This window comes from Buceros rhinoceros, unplaced genomic scaffold (assembly GCF_000710305.1).
Source record: "Buceros rhinoceros silvestris isolate BGI_N320 unplaced genomic scaffold, ASM71030v1 scaffold7370, whole genome shotgun sequence".
In the NCBI taxonomy this organism is placed as follows: Eukaryota; Metazoa; Chordata; class Aves; order Bucerotiformes; family Bucerotidae; genus Buceros; species Buceros rhinoceros.
In genome coordinates this window covers 3,953-23,389 of record NW_010388938.1, presented here as the reverse complement: position 1 = coordinate 23,389, position 19,437 = coordinate 3,953, and the positions used below count along the sequence as shown (strand labels likewise).

General features: G+C 39.4%; 2 protein-coding genes across 2 annotated transcripts in view; both read right to left on the bottom strand.

The window, feature by feature from the left end:
* Window positions 1-5,151: 5,151 nt before the first annotated feature.
* LOC104489904 (ADP/ATP translocase 4-like) lies at window positions 5,152-9,662 on the bottom strand (the record flags this gene model as incomplete). Its single annotated transcript, XM_010132117.1, has 4 exons — window positions 9,428-9,662; window positions 8,220-8,347; window positions 7,065-7,134; window positions 5,152-5,273 (listed from the first exon to the last, which is right to left on the bottom strand). Coding segments are annotated over exons 1-4 (555 nt in total), but the record flags the coding sequence as incomplete, so codon positions are not given.
* A 2,969-nt stretch (window positions 9,663-12,631) lies between these two features.
* Window positions 12,632-19,437, bottom strand: part of LOC104489893 (protein inturned-like) — a gene marked incomplete at its 5' end in the record, with an annotated part of 8,801 nt that continues 1,995 nt past the window's right edge. The window contains 6 exons of the mRNA XM_010132106.1: window positions 12,632-12,743; window positions 14,015-14,169; window positions 16,299-16,488; window positions 17,247-17,344; window positions 18,009-18,431; window positions 19,001-19,222. Of these exons, the coding sequence (XP_010130408.1) occupies window positions 12,632-12,743; window positions 14,015-14,169; window positions 16,299-16,488; window positions 17,247-17,344; window positions 18,009-18,431; window positions 19,001-19,222 (1,200 nt within the window). The remainder of the gene's footprint in view (window positions 12,744-14,014; window positions 14,170-16,298; window positions 16,489-17,246; window positions 17,345-18,008; window positions 18,432-19,000; window positions 19,223-19,437) is intronic.

Genomic DNA, 19,437 nt, shown 5'->3' with positions numbered 1-19,437 from the left:
TCGGGGCCGGCCCTCTATCGGGAAGCCAGCTTAGGCCTGGAGAATGAAGCCTGGGCATTGACGTCCAGACCACAGGCGGGCATTGCTCCTGGTGCCGGGGACAGGCAGAGATCTGGGACTTCGAGCCCTACCTTTCTCCCTCCCACAGCCAACACACACAGAAGAGCTGTCCCAAATTTGTGCCTATGCATTCCCAGAAGCACCCTCATCTTCTGTTGTATTTCTTTCCTAGAAAAAGATGTCTTGAAAGCTGAGTATCTCTACTGCAGTTGCCCCGTTTCATGGATGTCATTCTAACCCTGGAGGACTGAAACTCTACCAAAGACACCTGGAAAAGCTCTGTAAGTATGTATTTGCTTCTACAACTGACGTCTCAGTTTCACACAGCATTCTGCACTCCACAATTTTGTTCCACTGAAGAGACTAAAAATAGGTACGAAACCACTAAACTAGGTTTGCATCCCTGTCAAGAGTTTTGATTGTCTCCCCATTTGTTTTTGTTTCAGTGGTCTGCTTCGCAACTGGAATTCTCCTAGTGAAGATGACAGGTGCCATTTCCCTCTAAAACCTCCAGAAGGAAGAGAAGCCACTGTTAAACAGAGAACAACTACTATTTATTACAAGCAATCAACCATTTCATTTTCCTTGCTAGTATCAGTATCAGAAAGGCAAACCAGGTCCAGGGAGTAGCAGTAGCCAGGGAGACAAATCCCAACTCGGGTTTCTGCTCTTCAGTTTCAATCCCTGTTACAAAACCAGTTCTCTGTGATTCAAGGTATTGCAGCGTCCTGCTTCTGCAGAACCACCCAAGGGTAATTCCTGACTGAAAAGGAACCTTGGGCCAAGAGATTATATGCAAATACTCTTGTAGCTACGCAACATTACTAAGGCAGGCCCAGAAGAAATTGTGCAGCCTTGCAGCAGAGGGACAAGCCGTCACTGCAGAAGTGCTGGCGTGTCTTCCATCTCAGCAGGATAAATAAGCCTCGATGCAGCTTCGTGCTGCCACTGCAGTGTTGTTTCTTGCAACTAAGCCAGCTGGTTTCAGGCTGCAGTCAGGAACGCAGACGTGTAGATATTCATGATAGCTCAGGAAAGTGCCAGTGGACTTTTTATTTGCTTTGCCAAGAGTAAGACTGATAGAAGTTAGAGACAAGATCGTAAGCAGGGCAAGCCAGACTCTTGAAGTATTCCATAAACGTCTTGTTTGCGTGCTTCAGTGTCGTGCTGATTGCCCAGTCTGCGAGTATGAACAAAATTCAGTCAAGTCAGATTAGCCACAGATTTGCCGCAGTGTATCCCCCCCCCAGTCATCTACTGTCACTTAGCTGTCTTGGAATTGGTGTGGTTCAAGTCTTTCCAGTCCCTGGCCTGAGGATTGCACCTGATTTTTTACCAGCTAAAAAAATAACTGGTACTAACTCAAGGAGCTAAGGGTTTTGTGTGAACCTGAGTGGTTGTGGAGAAATGTTAGGAATGCTGCTAGCCTTAATTTCTTTGAAACCAGACATTTAAATAAAGGCCTCCTAAATGCTTTCTTTGATCCCTAAGTTATCAATATTCCACAAGGTTTCGTTTCTTTTTCATTTCCCTATTGCTAATTACTACCTCAGAAAGAAAAATAAGAGCCTCCTCATTTATGTACACGGTAAGATTTATCCCCAGTACTGAGAAGAATCCTCAGCCATTTAAAAATTTCCTCAAGAAGTAATGCATTAACTGTTCTAAGTCTGTGCGCTTGGCTCTCCACATTTTGGAGCTGTGTTTTGGCTTAAAATGCTGCCTGCAGACCACAGTCGTCTTAATGTTGTTTGAGGAGTGGGACAGAGAGAAAAGTGAGGAGTTGTCTTTCCTAATGCGAATTTAAAAAACAAACAAACAAACAAACTCGTTTGCTGTCTAGACTTGTGCTTTCAAATACCATGAAAACACATCAACAAGCTAGAAACAGGTTTCCCTTAGCAGGCTGATGGATACCTGTACTTACAATGGGCTCAGCTGACAGATCAGGGAAACGGCTGTTACCGCAGTGCTCTTTAGTTCCCTGAAAACAGATTATTTAATTTAGTCCATGCTTAGAGACAAAAACATCCAAATAATTTCTGAAAAGTATTGTTTGTATAACATTTAAACTAAAAATGTTACGGAAACAATGAGAATTCTGTAATGAACACTACCAACAAAATAGATGTTCAGTCACTATTTTAATCAGCTCCTGACCTCTCTGAAACACCAAGATCAAAAATGTCCTTAATTTTGACATGAAGGACTAGCACTAAGGCTCCTCCTGTTCCATGAAGGATGTTGGAGAATGCTCCATGGATGAAAGCATTAAGCCCCTCTCATGGGTGTATTTTCATGAAAGGTTCGTTTAGATTGAGGTTCAGTCTCCCCGCTCTGCACACAGGACAAATCGTCACTGCACTGAGCAAAAAACTTAGGTACCCAGCAAAATCTGTTTTTGCTCTGGTTTTCTAATATTCCACTTACTGCAGATGAGTGATCTTTTAACTAAAAAATATTTATTTGATGTAATGCTGTGTTAGCTGGTTCTAATAGCTAAATTTAGAAAGGCTGTGATTCTTCTTCTGATGCTTCTTTTAAGCCTTCTACTTGCCCAGTAAAGCTTAGGAATTAAATAAGGTCACTCCAGTCCTAAGGGTGCTCTGAATTGTTTCAGTGCTATTAAAACTTCCACAGATCATTTTTTCCCCTTCTTTGGTACCACTGAAAATATTTTTATACCAAGTAGATTTCAGTTCATTAACAGAATCCCCTAAAAACATTACGGTCTTGCCTAGCGCGATAATGTAAAGACAGGAGAGCTAAGGAGTGCAGTCGTTTTCATCTAGCCCACCTTCTTTGAGCGTTAATTTACTCAACAAACAAAAAAGCAAAAAGGAGGATTTGTTAGTTAGAGACCTCAGCACCGTGTTCACTAAGCCTTGCTCTGGGTGCTTACAGGAGGAGGAAATAAAGGATGAGAAGCAGTGAAGGTCCACGTGCACTCGAGTGACCATTCCTGTACAAGTCAAAGTACTGGACCCTCCCCTCAGCTTTTTCTAAGCCCAGTGTGACTAAAAATCATGCCAACTCCTTTCAGTTGTGAAAATTTCAACAGGGCACTAGAGACAGCCCAGGAGAACACTGTGGAAATACTCTTGCACTCAGAAAATACTCTTGCCCGCCATGGAAGTCTGTGTAATGACGACAGCAAATCTCTCAGATACTGTGAGTAACACCACAGCTCTGACCAAGCGCTTGCTTGCTGAACTGTCAAACAGTTACTGTTTTGGAACTGGAGTCTCCTCAGGATCTGAGGACTGTGTTAGGAACCGACACTGCTTTTTGTCTTCACTAGTGAAAAACAAATACACTTCTTCTGGAGAGATTAATCCCAAATCCCTCGCTTGATGTGACATTCTGCTGGAAAGAAGGCGCTAGTTTTTTTACTTGATGTTGAAGACTGGACTCGAGTTTGCTACATCTTAAGGCAAATCCACCTGCAACATCAAGGTAAGTTTCTAACTCTCTATAATGGCAGAAAGATAATCGTGCCTGCAAGAACAACTCTGCAGCTTATAAAGTGATGGTGTTGCATTTTGTTACATCTTCTGTTAGGAATCAAGGTATGAGATCACCACAGATTTCCTGAATGTGATAAATGCAGGAAATACATCTATGATAAATAGTCACATAAATCAGTAAGTACAGTAACACAGATAAAACCATATTTAAAATATTTTGGTTTGAATTGATAAGAATATATGCAAATGAAGGGATATTTGATAATGGTTATTACTGCTTACGTGACAGAAATCAACTTTGCTGAAAGCTCGTTACTTCAGAAAATTATCCCATCTGGCAAATACACTTTTAACTGGAGAAGTAAAAGGTTTACATTTAATTCAGAGTTTATTCTTGGATTAGAATAAGCTAACTATGATGAGAAGTTGATAAAAATCATATTAATCAGCTTTATTTGTACCTGAAGCTTCAGAACTATGTGAATGAAACTATATGTCCTGTTGATTTATACATCCAACATACATATGTCCTTCCATTTTCATCCTCCTTTGTGCTAGTAAACCCATTCCCTTATTTCATGTGATTATAATTTTTGTTTTTATTAATCTTGAAATTATTCTCTACCCTGGTGGTTAGTTAATTACCAGAAATACAGACAATTTTTTGGTAGAGCATCCAGAAGCACAGAACTTGTGAATAAAGACAGCATTAACTGCAGGCTGCTGCTGCTGAAGCAGAGAAGCAGAATCTGAAGACAGCGAAATGCTATTTGATCTGAAAGGAAGAAGTCAGCAGTGCTAATGGTGTTTGCCCACTGTAAGCATCAAGGATTTCTGTTAGTTAGGACAGATTACCGGAGGTGTGCGGGCATTACGTAAGAATCTAAGTAATCCCTGGGCTTTTATGAAAGCACCTAAGCAAGTTTTATGCCAATATGAATTCCAGTTTTCTTTTGACTTTCTGGAGTATCGAGAGAAAAGACGGCACTCTTGAAATAAAACACGGAGACACTTCTTCGGAGCAAAGAAGGTGGCAAAACTTCCTCAGGGATGCAGGGAACAAGGTCCTGATTTTTCAAGAGCATTTTTGTGTTTGTTTTTTTTTTATTCCTTGTTTCAGGATGATCTTCATAGCAAGAATTTATATTATTAAATGTACTTCAAATGCTACTGAACTACCTAGTAAAATTACCTAATAGCTAGCCACAAGACCTAACATGAATTGCTAATAATATGCTGAGCTTTGAAGATTCCTGATTCTACCTCACACCTGAAGAACAGCTGTGTGCCACAATGCTTATTTCTCTAACTGCCTTAGCTGGGCTAGTAAAGGGTATTATTCTACCCACAAACCCATTGTACTCCAAATACCTGGCTTCTGAGTAGGAAAAAGAAAAAACAAATCTCTCTTTCTACTAAAAGCTCTCCCGCAAGCTGTGAACTGAACATACTTTCATCAGACTCTCACAATACCAGTATTTAATTTTTCTTCTTGTCTTTCTGGAGATATTTACACTTTTTTTCTCGATAGAGCCTTGCCTGCTGTAAGGTTATACAATGCTTCAATTAGCACATCAAACTTCAAAAAGCTAGTAAGTAATTTTCAGAATAAGCTGGACCGTACCTGCATCATGATGTGTCTCCGGACAATGTCAAAAGGGTAAGACAGCATTCCTGAGCAAGCGGCCACAGCCTGAGCAATGAAAAAGCAAAGAATGGAGATTGTTCTGGATTTGGCAATAATCCCTGCAGAACAAAACAAAAATGAAAGGCTATCCAAATTCTGCACAATGTATGTCAAATCCAGCAGGTATCAAGTGTAATTTCAATAATTTCTGTTGTTAATCCTGCTGTAAAATGATGTGGCTCCTCAGTAAGACGCTCTATTGAACACAAATAACTAAAGACAAAAGCTGTAACTACCACCGTCACCGAGTCCCCAGAACTGTTGCTCAGCAGCACCTAACACAAAATAAATTTATGCACGTTGTTAGGCCTTACAGAAGCCTTTCTCTTTACTGCAAACTACTTTGCATGACCGAAACATTTAATATCATCAAAATTATGTGGAAAACATAGTAGATCATTGTTTCCTCCACCTCTGGAAGAAGCATAAAGAAGAAATCAAGACACATGGATTGTGTTCACACAGCTAGTGGTATCTTTCAGGTCTAATAACTATCATTCTAATTTTATCCTCATTCAGCAGAATACTTATGTATGAATTCTTTTACCCTCGCTCTGGAAAGAATTTTTTCTACGTAATGCCATGCTTTCACTCCCCACACATCCATACTCAAATTCATTAGAAGTTTTACTCATTTCAGCTTTTCCCTATAGTGGAACGGTAATCACAAGCTGCGACAAGGTTTAAAAAAATCCACTTTTTATATCTGTAGATTCTAAACCCATTTCCACATTCCACAGGTAACTACACCAAGCTCTTAGGATTCTGTAGAGGTGAAAGCACAGCAAGGCATAAAGAAATCTTTGAGGGAAGAACTACAAACTGTACACCTTCTTATACTGAAGATATCACAGAAATAATAATTCGGTCTAAGTACAGGGCACAGAACGCAGTAGGTAGAGTCAAGCAGCCAGTTCCTAGGACAATTCTGGACAGCACAAACAGCAGCTAGAGTTAACTTGTCCTGTTGGATGCAAATCAGGAAAGCCAACAGCAATACAGAAAGCAAAGACTTCTTTCTCTCTGCTGCAAAGCCTTCCAGACGCTGTTTTCTGGAAATTAATCTCATGTATTAGAATGAATGAAACATACATCTGGAGAGGTATATTACCTAAAATCTTTGTTGAAAAACTTCAATTGATATTACATTTAGTAAAAATTATTTATAAGCTATTTTCTTTTGCAGCTTCTGAATTACGTGGTGTTCTTGGGACCCAGATAGCAGATAACATGTTCCTCACCTATCGTCATCCAGTCCTCCGTAACAACCTGTCCGTGCATCTCCCTGATCCAGCTCTGCAGCAGCTCTCCATGTTGGGAGAATGGCGAAACAGAAAAATCAATGCAACTTATTTGACTGTGGCTCATACTGTTTGCCAGATAAGAAAAAGCTAATCACCGTAGAAGAAACATTTTGCTTAACATTTTCAGGTGGTTGTACCTGACATAGCTCTGTTGACTTAAATGGCATCACGAGTCCGTCTCGTCCAGTAACTGCAGACCATGCAGGTGAACCCAAAATGATGTTTTCTTTGCCTGTTCACCAACGGATACGCTACTTTGCTAAATATTACACATCTAAAGGAATTAATCTTGAGAGCTGTTCATGGAATGCTTCTAAAATTTGAGTCACAAGCTCATACACATGGAAGCCATCTGGAAATATTTTGAGGAGACGGAAACTATAAACACCGTGTTATTTACATCATGCATGTTTTACTTTTTCCATTGTAAGAAAAGAAAGAAAACAGCAACCTTAAACTCTTTACATGCAAAATGACTGTAATTGAGAAAGGACTGCTTAGGAATTTGCATGCAGTACAAGGAGATTAATCTAACTAATGACTGACAGCACTCCTCCTGGTCAGCACCACCAGAAACGCCTGTGGCAAGAAAATTTTCTGGCACTGCTGTAAAAAACTGTCAACAAGAGAAAGCACAGAACATTGGATTTTTGTTTAAATTATCAAAACCTAACCAAAGAAATCCTAAACCAGATAACCTAAGACAGACACAAATAAAGCAGATTTTCCAGCTAGTTTCACATGAAATAAATTAGATATGAAGAACTTATTTTCCCTTCTGCTGATATGAATTAATTTTATGTAATTTGTCAAATGCCAATATCAACATTCCACATTCCAAGACCAAGATTCTCATAATTAATTCCATGGGTGTCTTTCAAGAATCCACCCAAGTTAAGGGACTTTTCTCAAGTACACAGAATTGCAAGGTAAGGCAGCATAGTCCAAAAGTTTAATTACCTTTTTGAGCTATAACTTCAAATTGCTCCTTTTCTGGTGCATTGTACAAAACTAAGTTCTTAAAATGCTTTAACTGTTCCTAAGTATGTTTCTAGCTTTACATGTAGCGAGAAATCAGTAAAATGCATTTTACTGTCTGTAAGATTTTCTGACATTTATATACGAATGATTATCAAGAAAATAATGTGAAAAAAAATTAAAATTTAGGCTGTGCTTGAAGGACACCACCCAAGAAGTTCACACATTAGAATAAAAGCAGATGTAATTTCCCATGAGTAAAATTACGAACATAAAGGGTTTGGAGACTAGAGTACAGGTTAACGCAATGTTAATGTGAGAACATAATTGGGCTTTTGACAAAGCCCAGAAACAGGCATCCGAGTCCAAGATTTTTAATCCCCCTTAATACTTGCATCAGTTTACTCCAAAATAATTACAGGTCCTGAAGAAAATGTTGAAAATTCTGCCTGTGGTTGGCAGCACTTTGTTATAAGCAGTTGTTTACATGCACCTCACAAAGTTATTAATCATTAAAGATGAAAACCAGATCTCATTACCTTTGACAATAAGCCACACAGAACACCATGCTCTTGTTCCCCTTGTTATAAAATACGCTCGTTACAAAATCGTATCGATATACCACCACTAATTACCATCCGTGCTGAGAGAAAGAATTGCGCAGCTCTTGCCCACATCTATGTTGTTTACTAAACCAGGACTAATATGCAAGAGGTTATTTACCTGTTTCTCTTTAGCCAATTTGGACGTGGAAATCTCATTGTATTTGCCCTTAAAAGCAAAGTTTAGAGCCTGTGTTGGGAAACACTGTATAACATTTGCCCAATTGCCACACCAAAAGCTGAAAAATCCTACAGAAAAAGAAAGGGATCTTTAAAATGCCATTTCCAAAGTTTATCCTACACAAGTATAGTATATAATATTCCTCCTATTGTTTCTGCGTGGGTACGAGCAGTAACAAAGGCCAAAAATGTTCTTTTTCAGGTCCTTTATTTTCTGGGCATTTGGTATTACAAATCTGGATCTATTCTGACACGTAGGAACGGATGTACACATTCGGCGTGAGCCCAAGAAAATCTAATACTGCAAGTGAAACATCCATAATGCTGAGACAGGTAAGATTTTCAACTTCCTTACCTTGTACGTTTCTAAGCCTCAGGATACCTAAGTAAACTGCAGTCCGGAAACAGAATAGTATTTCACCGAATGGAATTGTTTTGCTGAAACATCTACCTCCACATTTTCGCTCCCATAGGAGTTGCTCAGACTCCATATTTAAGCAATGATGAATGGCTTATACAGGTATCAGAAACTTGGTAGGGCTTTCTAATTGTATTCTTCTTCTAAATTAAAAACCAGTCCCTTTGGACAGTAAGATAAATGCCTAAGAAACTAAATGGAGCTCAGGAGGTTGGAGCAAATCTTACATGGATCATGAGAAAAAAAAAGTGTGTGAACATCCTGTTCATAGACATTGGACTGTGTTAGACTTTGCTAAGCTGTGACAACAAAGTGATCGCTGTAATGCGGAGCCAAACTCTTCGTTCAAACATCTTAATTTTCTCATGTTACCGTGGATGAAAGCATCTCTTTGTCCTTTAAGACAAAGAAAATTCTTATTTTGATCATGCTTTCCTATACATCTACATGAGGATGCCAAAAAAACACTGCTTTTGTAAAACCAACAAAAGAAAAACATTGAGGGTATTTTATGCTGTCCACGAATACAGCACACACATCAGCATGACTTTGCTACCAAATAAACTGAAGAAATCCTGTGGGTACGTACCCAGCAGCAACCCCTGCTTCACCACCTCCTCCGCCTGTATCTCTGCTCAATGGATGCTCCATTGCAGTCACTTCAAAAGCGTTTCTAAAAGCTTTGCGTTTTTACAAGTTTGGGAGAGAGGGCGCAAGGCACGAGGACCTACCTTGCTCCCTTGGGATGCACACAAAACAGCCCACCATTCCCTCTTCCTGCCGGTCAGCCTGGATCTGCTTGGATGAGGACCGCGCCTGCTGCAACAGCTTCACCTGCTCAGCTGGCACTAGCACCATCTTGGAGACGACAGCCACCACGCTGCCAGCCAGCAGGTCCTTCCTGAAGGGGATGGGGTTATGGAAGTCCTCGCCCTGTGCCTGTTTCCTCTCCTTCCCAAAAAGCATGCAGGTGGCAGACACCTCAGTGGCTTCTTTTTCCTCAAAAGTTACAAATTAGTGGTCTCGGGTTTCCTGGGAGCTGAGCCCCTTCCTCACCCACTGTTCCCAGCTGCAAGGGGCAGCCAGGCCCCAAAACCCTGCCATTTGCTTCTGCTGCATGGATCCCTTCCAGGGAGAACCATCCTCCCTGAGCTGCAGCAGCTACCTCTCCAGAGACCTCAGGAACTTTCCAGAAGCTTCTGTCAGCTCTACCCCGACCAGGAACTAGGGAATAGAAAACCAGGTAACAAAGTGGAGATGTTGAGCATATTGAATTATGGGTTAATAAACACATGTGACAAGCAAATGAATTTTAGTCATCTTACTTATCCCCATCCATTGCAGGTCAGAAGTACCAATTCCTTCGAGATTACTGACAGCATTTTTTTTTTAATTGCTTTACCTCCCCTACATCTCCTGACTTTATGATTAATGAAGGCATGAAACACTGTATTTGTTCAGTCAGAATGTTTTAATTGTTGATGTTTTTCAAAGCTAGCTTTTGTTTCTTGCATTCCCCTGGCGTTAGTAATTTTAACCCTGGTGCTCCATTGATTTGTTGTACACCACATTGATTTGCTAGTAGTTTTTATGTGTAATAATTTAAAGGCAAAAGAAAATAATTAATTTTGAGCCTTAATACTACCTTTTAACTTCTTTAGTAGCTTCTCCATATGTATTTCTTTTAACATTAATTGTATACACAGATTCAGAGCTATTATCTTCCTGGAAATTACAAAGCTACAACATTTGTATCAAAGATATCCGAGAAAAACCTGTGTTCTGTAGTAGTAAAATCCTATCATCCTTTGGGGCTCTTTTTAAACATACGCTTAAAAATCTGCAAAATACAGTCTCTACTCCGTTGATTAAAAAAGTAACCAATAAACATCTCCTTAAGTGTAATATCAACACAATTAATCCAAATTTTGCAACGCTTTGTTGCTGAATTACACCGCTTGGAGTACAAAAGCTATGCCATACTTGGATGCCCTTAATTGTGTGTCAGGTAAGGATTCTTGGGAAGGAGCGCGTGAGTCGAGATGGCTGATCTGACTGAATGGCAGTACTGAAGAAGTTCCACCTTTCTTCAGTTCTTCTGTTCTCCTCGCACATCCCCGTATGCACACTGCTGCTTCTGCACGGACTCGGCTGTGTTTGGCCCAGCAGAGTCCGCTGGGTTTAACCCAGTACACCAGCAGCAGAGTAACCCAGCTCTGACTAAACGAGTGCAGCAAAGACTCTTGCTCTTCTACGTTCCTGCTTCCATCTCCAACAAAATCTAATACTCAAAGCCCACCTGTTTTAGACTTTTAAAAGTTCAGATGTTATCCATATTATTATGTATTTTTATTTTTCCGAGTAAACTCACATCACTTCATCCACAGATGGGGAATAAATCTAACGCGCTATTGCTATAACTCAGTTTTGTATGTCTCAAACTGAAATACCGTCTATTTCTCACCTTCCAGGAACCATCATTTCTGGAGAAGGCTGATTAACAACATTTTTAATCATACGGTTAAACTTCAGGCCCAAGACTTCGACTGCTTGGAATTAAAGCAGTTGTTGAGTGATTCAAGACAAGCTGTGAATCACTCTGAGAGTGGGCAGTTACAAGCATGTGATTGACTATTTTAGAGCTACTCTAAACAGTGTAATTTACTAGTGAAAACAAGATCTAGAGATCTGATCTTGGGAGCCCATGGAATTGAATTTACTTTCCTGAATACTTAAACTTTTTGATCCCAGTGTTTAAAATGCAACTTTAGTCATGCACTTGATGAAAAGCACTCATGAAAAGCAAGTAGAAACAGCAGAAAGAAAGAAAAAATAATGCGCTGTTGACATGGAACATGATGAAATGCCACGCAGATGACCAGCTCTGGCTGGCGGTAGAAAGACCCCCTAAAATCTTACATTTTAAACTAAACTTTAGTAAAAAAGGCTTTTGGAGCAGCTGGTCTGTAAATTATAAACATTTTAACAATTTGGAGGAAAGCTGAATTTTGTACAATTCTGATTTTGTAAACATCTTGCCTTATACAGATGTAACCTAACATTTTTGTAATATCCAGCTGTAAATTGCAGAAGACCTAGCTAAATGTTTAAATAAACAAGAAAGAAAATATGTTAAGGGAAAAAAATAGAATAAAGCTTTACTGGTCTTTGCCAAATATAAACTTTTTATTATGAAATTATGAATATAATATAAAATTAGCTAAATCCATGCATAAATCTTAAAACCATCATCCTCCTGCCTCCCATCGTCTTTTGTGCTGTCAAAATTGCATATTAACAAATATTAGTATTATTTATAGTTAAAACTCATGAAGTCAAGGAAAACATCAACCACCCTATTGCTTGGGTGTGCAGGAGACCATAATAGCAAAAGCATTAAGCCACTAGTTTTGTGCAGCTAAGTGCCACGAATTCGCTAAAAGATTTCTTTCTGTTTTGATTAATACAGCGTTACTAAAAACATTTAATATTTTTCATGCCGTTTGAAATGCAAAATTGTAATTAATTGGAAAACTTTTTTTCCCCCCTCCATCGCCAATTGCCAGATATTCAGAGAGTACTTTGAGGACATCAGTTTATCATTTTACATTGCATGTTACGCACTGAGCCGCAAGCGTACAAGTTATGTGATGTTTTCATATAATCAAGTTGTGATTAGGATAAAGAATTCAACAGTATATAGAAATAAGAACTTTGGTTCTCTGAAATATTTGTAAGGACTCAGTTGATGAGATCATTAGAATCATCACTGAAGCTTTACCTGTGTCCTTACCACAAGGCAGATGTTGTTTTTAAAAGCATTTCAAAGATAGGCCATGGGTAGGCACCACAACTGAATTAATTTCTCTTTGTACTGAAGTACTTTAAAGAGATGACAAGACCCCACAGGATGGCTGAGTGTTCAGGAAGCTCATCTATGTAGCTAAGCCAAAGGACAGCTTGAAGGCCAGTTCAACAGCAGCTTCTGTGACTGAGTCATGAAAACAGACGTAGCATTCCTGAGGTTTTGGATGTAGAATGAGTCTCCTGCGGGGGGAAAGAATAAAAAGAAAACTGTCAGAGGCGTTAGCTTTTTCTCCTTAGCTGTTTGATATATGCTGGTTGTACTCTGAAGTTTCGGTAAGAGGTTAAAAACAACTGCTGTGTAAGACAGCAAATTTCTGTGGCTCTCCTGCATTATCTTACCGCTTTCTGTACATTAGATTTTCAAACCAAGTTATTCTCTGCTCAGTTTTCTCAAGACTGTGTATGGAAAAAACTCTTCAGGTTCTCAGGATCTGTTTGCACGGTACTGGTGTGTTTGCAGCAGTCCAGGTTTCTGGGCTACAAGCTGCAATCAAGGTACTTAGGAGCAAGCGCCAGTATTCACACCTTTACTGTTTTTACAAATTCGGGTAGGTGCACTCCCACCTCTCAGTCTAATGTGTCTTTTATGGAAAGAGCTAAAATAGGACAGCTGGTCATATCTGTGCATAACCGAGCGCGGTGTTATAGCACAGCACAGAGCTCTGCAAATCCTAAGGTACTGCCCCTGATTTAACATACTGATAATGCAGAGACTGAAAAGTGATTTTTTAAAAGATACCAAGAGCACCGTAAATGTTTTTCAATGTTTAAAGATGTTCATTTTCCCCACCCCAAAGACAGCACATAAACTGCAGGTACATATTTTCATCATGGGAAAGAACTGTTTTTCTTTCTTCTCCTTAAATATCTGACCTGAAGGTATATGGGACGAACAAAAACTCTGTTATGGAATTTCTATGTTATTATTCCTGGCCAATATAATTACCCGAGGATGAAATTTCCTCTCTTTGCATCAGAAAAAAGTTCTTCTGCCATATTCAGAAATATACTTTTCCATTTCCCAACCTTCCTATTTGCGCAATAGTTGAACTACTCAATAATTTAATGAATTAATGAAGCATAATCATTTATCCTCCTTTCACCCCTGGCCATACTGAATTTGTTTTTCACATGGCGAAAGCACAGCTTCTGTTTAACTGGGCCTCTGGATTTTTCTTTCTATTTATCTAGCAAGGAAACACCCTGTTAAACACTTTTAATGTGACAGCCTGCTCACTGCAGCTCAAATGTAGACAGCACAAAATACAGTAGGTGGAGGAAAGAATAACATATGAGAAGTACTGGCTACAGAATAGGGCGTACTGGGCTGGACTTAAACCAAGTTCTGATAGGTTCTGAATTGTGAAGAAATGATACATACTACTTTCTCATTACGCCTAATTTTTAACTTAAACTTTGGGAGAAATACAGCAATTTGTCTTTAAACTCACCCCACAACCCAGTAACTCATTGTTGGTGGTGGCTTCTTCTGATCAGTCCAGTTATCAGGAGAGCACTCAAACATAACCCCATGTTCTCTGACCAGCTCATCGTCCTCAGCTGCCTTCTCAAATTCTGAGATGCCACTGCCTGCTTTTTTCTTTTTCTGTAAAACGATTGGTGAGATGTTAGTACAGAATGAAATACTTTTACCTAAACACTAGCAAGGATAACTATGAGATTTCTTCAGGAATTTCTGATGAATGATATTGCTGTCAAAAAGCCAGACTTAGAAGATATGCTGGCTAGCATGACTCTCTTCTCCACAGTTTTGTTACTTTGGCATCAGCAGGCTTTCCTATTGTTGTACAACTTGGAGGTTGACTTTTTCGTCATGCACTATGAACAAGGAAAATTTCTATTCATTCTTTTACGTTCTCCTCATGCCATAATGAAACCTGCCAATTTCAGCATGAACTGTTGGAGCCAACATGCAAAAGCCACCCCAAATTTCTCTAAAAGAGTAACTTTGTTCTGCAGCACATGTTCATCAATTATTTCTGATTTTCAGAGCAGAATGAACTGAGCTGCTGCCTGCTGTATTCACGTCTGAAGAAGCCAGAAAAGCACGTGCTGAGGTAGCTGTGGCCAAAACAGAAGTCTTGACTTTCAAGAGTGAGTTTTTAACTTTTTATGAGCTACACCTAATGGCTGAATGGTTTTATTCAGGTTTTTTTTTTGTTTGAACCAGAAACTGCCTATTTAGCAGCTGTAACCAAAAGCAATTTGATGCTAAGAAACATTTATTTGTGTAGTCTCTCAGCTTACTTATAGATTTCTACATCTCCCAACAGAAGTGCCCAGAAGTGATTCATTGCCAAAGTCCTACTCAGCCAAACCCCAGTGTCATAAAAAGTTGACAGAACAATCCAGCAAATTAATCTATTTTTCTAACACTTAAAAATTCCTAGATGATTTACAAGGCACATTGGTCTAACCAGAAGTGGCTTCTTTGTTAACACCGAGAAAACATTAAGATAAATTATACTGCTGTTTGCAAACTGCGTTCATTCAATGAGTACTGTTATTTCCCTTTTCTCATGTAATTCACTTGGATTGTCACTTTAGGATCTCAAAAAGGCAACTGACAGACAGTATTCCACTTAGGTTTGTAGTTAATTATGTCTCTTTTCCAAAAGGGCTTAACAGGTCACAAAATTAGCAGACATGAAATGTTATCCTCATTTGGCTCATGTCAGTAAAAATCAACTGTGCAATTAAGCCAGACTTTTGCAAGAGAAAATGGAAACACAAAATGTGTGATCTGAACAGAGTATCTCATAAATTGACTCTTGCAGCTGTTGTTTAGATTTCTGCTTTACTACTACCACCTTACTCCAGATGGATCACTTGGAGTAAACAGAAATTTTTAATCAAACACAAGGCAGTGCAGTTGCTGATGTCAGATCTGTCCATTTGTAAGTCTAAGCTAAACACGAAGTACCCACATAAAGCTCTGGCAGCTGAGATCAGGCTTCAACCCAGGCCTAGAGCAAGGCTTCAGCTGGTATCTTTGTAAAGGGAAAAAGCTTTTCGTAATCTAAAATCCCACCTGATCCAAAACCCAAGAGATCTGGCAGCGTAATTAAAAGGAATCGACTGTAGTAGCCCATTTTCTTGTAGACTGATACCCATGAACAAATGAATACAGACATTAGTGCATGGCAAATGTGTAAGCACCCTTGGGTAGCAGAGACCAAAGACACTAAGAATGCACAACCTTGTCACCGTCAGGGCTCCTCTTCAGGTCAAAGCTCAGACACACTGACAGCACAGTCACTGTCACTGCTCTTATGAAACATTTCCTGTGAAGAAAAGAGGGCCTGAATTTCCTTTTGCTGCCAATCTGAAATCCCTTCCCAGCATTAAAATGGCTGAAAAAACCCTCTTTGGCTTCTTACAGTTCTTGAACCCAGTGCGTGAAACTTTTTGCTAGGTTACAAATGAGGGCTCTAATATGAAACAGAATAAGAAAATACTATACTGGAGACATGGAGTGTTTATTTTATTTTGAGGGCATTTTCAGTGGGAGAATGAGCCGTAATTGCTTGTGTACTTGGTTGCATGGTCAGAGAAAGAACTTGCTTGTAACAGTAAAAGTATCAGCTTTAAAAACCACCACACACATGCAAATACACCTGCTAGTGAACTAGTTAAATAATGAAGTGAAACCGATCTTGAAATACTGAGTTGAGAATGCAAACAGAAAAACGGAAAACAAAGAAGCTTCCTTACTTCTTGCCTCATGGACTGCTGAAAAACAGAACGAATCGAGAGACAACAACGATAGAAATTCTCAATTAACTGAGGGTGGATGGAGCCTCCGAGCCGTGCTACTTCTTTGTGAGTCGGAGTAATAAAGATTCCTTGCATCGTTTCCAGAGACAGGTAGTGGAAGAGGGTATTCTCAGGACCAGATGTCAGCCTTAAAAGAACCAGGAGAATTCATTTAATACTGAAATACGTAACATTGAAAAACATGTCAGTTCAGTGACACACATTTTTGTTTCTTAAGATAGAATTGTTTTTCTGGTGATTGCAACAGCGTACAAAAACCCCCCTGATATAAACATTCAGAAGGTGCCTATTTCTACACCAAGGAAATCTTGCGGTTTTGGACTGTTAATACTCAATTTAAAGAAACCCACACAAATCAAAAAAGTGTGGTACTAGTTAGGGATTGCACTTGTGTTGTCAAAAATTCTCTCTCAAAAAAAAAAACCACCCAAACAAACAAAAAAGCCACCCACCCAAAAAAAAAAAAAAAGAGAAATAAAAGCTTTGGGGAAGAAAACTTTCTGTAGAGCTGAAACCCCAGAGCAGACTGTGCTGTCACAAGCATCAAGTGGGAACTAGGAAGATCATTGCTTCTTCATCCCTTGTACACCTACCTAGAGATACCAGGGAGGCACAAGGTGTACGTGTGGTCCAAAATCTCTTTTATTTGAACTTCAGTGTCACATATATGTGGGACATGGGCATACATTCTACTGACATATTCCTGAGCAAGTGATCTTTTGTAATTAAGCTCTCCATTGAAGAGCTTCACTTTGGAGAATCCTCATATAGCAAAGTTTTGGTTTGAATAAAAACATGCAGGAACTTCTGCAATCTGTGCATATTCAAAAAATGATCCAAATATGGCCTTAAAAACTAAATACTTAATAAAAAGTAATTTCTTACTTGATAGCATTAAGAAGATCTGTGTCTTTCTCTGAAAGATTCTTTTTGAGGTTTCCTAAATGAAATGGATTTGGTAGGGTGTGTTTTTTTCTAGTGGCCTGGAAAACAAGCAGATAGATGAACCAGCAGAGAAAACACAGCTAATGAGAGAACAGAGTCAAATCAGCAAATTATATTTTTAGAAGAAAATAATGTAACATTTTTTAAAAGGCTCATTTTTTAAACGGTTGCTTTAATTTCTATTAGTGTATTTTATAGCCTGTTTTAGACTAAAATGGGTTAGAAGCAGTTGTACAACTATAGAGTAATTTGTTCCAGTAACTTATGCTTACACCATTATTATTTTTGGGATATTCTCCTATTATTTTTGCTGATTCCAATGCAGCAGCTGTGCCCTCCTTAGGCATGTGAAAACGCCCAAATATTTACAAGCAATGATAAAATAAAAAATGGGATGTCTTTGTGGCTGACTCAAAACTTCCCAAGGCAACAGAAGGATTTTCTACTGAATTCAGGGGCTCTTAGATTTATTCTGTCACAGTGTGCCTTTTTTTTTTTTTTTTTAAGTTATTTGAGTGAGTTTTTAAAGAACCGCCACCTCCCCCAAGCCCACCAGAACCTTATCAAGCCTCTTTGTTCTCAGACCTGATCAGCTGCAGATTGTGGATTACTGCTTTCATCTTCTGCAGGACCTTAATCACCGTGGTCAGGCCCTCCACTGCTTCTGGTAGGGCTTGGCTTCGGACGCGTTCGTGGCAACGCCTGATCAGCTGCAGATTGTGGATTACTGCTTTCATCTTCTGCAGGACCTTCATCACCGTGGTCAGGTCCTCCACTGCTTCTGGTAGGGCTTGGCTTACGTGTCGTTAAGGAAGAGTCACCAAACAGGGTCCTTTTGCTCGCTGGAGTGGTTACCAGTTTGGAAGTATTTTGTAGCTTACTTAGGCTGGGTGAGGTGGTCAAGCTCTCTTGTTTGTCACGTGTTGCAGAAAGGAACCAGTCAGCACAAGCTAAAGGTGGAACAGAAGGAGCATCTAGCCTTTCCTCTATGCTGGCATCTATTCCTTCCAGCTGAAGTATAGTGGCTTTGACCTGATCCACGTAGATACAGTCCGGTCCTGGATTCCCAATCGCTCTTGATGCGCACCCTCCTGCCTCGAGCAGGACACACAGCATAAAGTGTCTCTGTAAACACGGAGAGAACGACATAAGCCTTTGGTTTAACACACAGTACGTGCTGTATTATATTTATGTCTCATCTGCCCCTCATCTGAGCAAAATGCGGCACTATATTCCACACTACTTCCTCATCTCCAGAGGAGTTAGTTATTTTTTTCCTAACAAAATCGTGTCCACGGAGATCTTTCTGTTACCATGTTATTTAAGTTAATCATGCAAATGTAAAAGCTACTACTTACAAACTCATTAGTTTTTTGCTTTAAAAAAAGTCCACATTTTTAAAAGCTTGTATTTTTGAATGAGTTGTCTGAAAATACAAGATTGTGAAAGTAAAAACGTTTTTAACAAAAGAGAAAAGCCATAAAAATACTGAGAATCTATACTTGAACCTGCAAGCTTTACAAATGTACAAAAAATGCTACTCTGAGAAATTCTATCCCAAGAAACAGCTATAATACAGATATTTTGTAAAATTACTGAAATGCATAGGAAGCGTTGATCTTGCTGAACAACAGACAACACACAACAGCAAAACAGAGCATCAGAGAACAGGCACACTGCAAGGGTTCACTTACCAAGCCAACTATCAGTAAAAAGTATCTTGCTTCAGGTTCCCTGTATCCTGTAAAACTTGAAACTTCGCATGGCTGGATGTGATGGTGTGGAAACATTTCTCGCCATATCACTAACTGACCGATCTTCTGTTCTGCTGCCAAGGGTAACAGACAATAGTGCCGACAATATAAACCTATATCAATAAGATCTTCTTTGGGCAAGTGATTACCAATCAAGTAACCCTTAATTAAACACAGAAAAGGAAGTGTGTTCAGTAAGAAATACGACACCACCACTTACAAGTACTTTTCATACAGAGTTGTCCATGCTCTACATGCATTGAGATTGTAACACCTCCAGAGTTAAGGTGCTTCAACTCCCATTTCCTGCCGACCAAAAATACTGAGCTTTCACTGGAATTAGTAGAATTTCCAAAGAAGGTACATAGTACAACCGC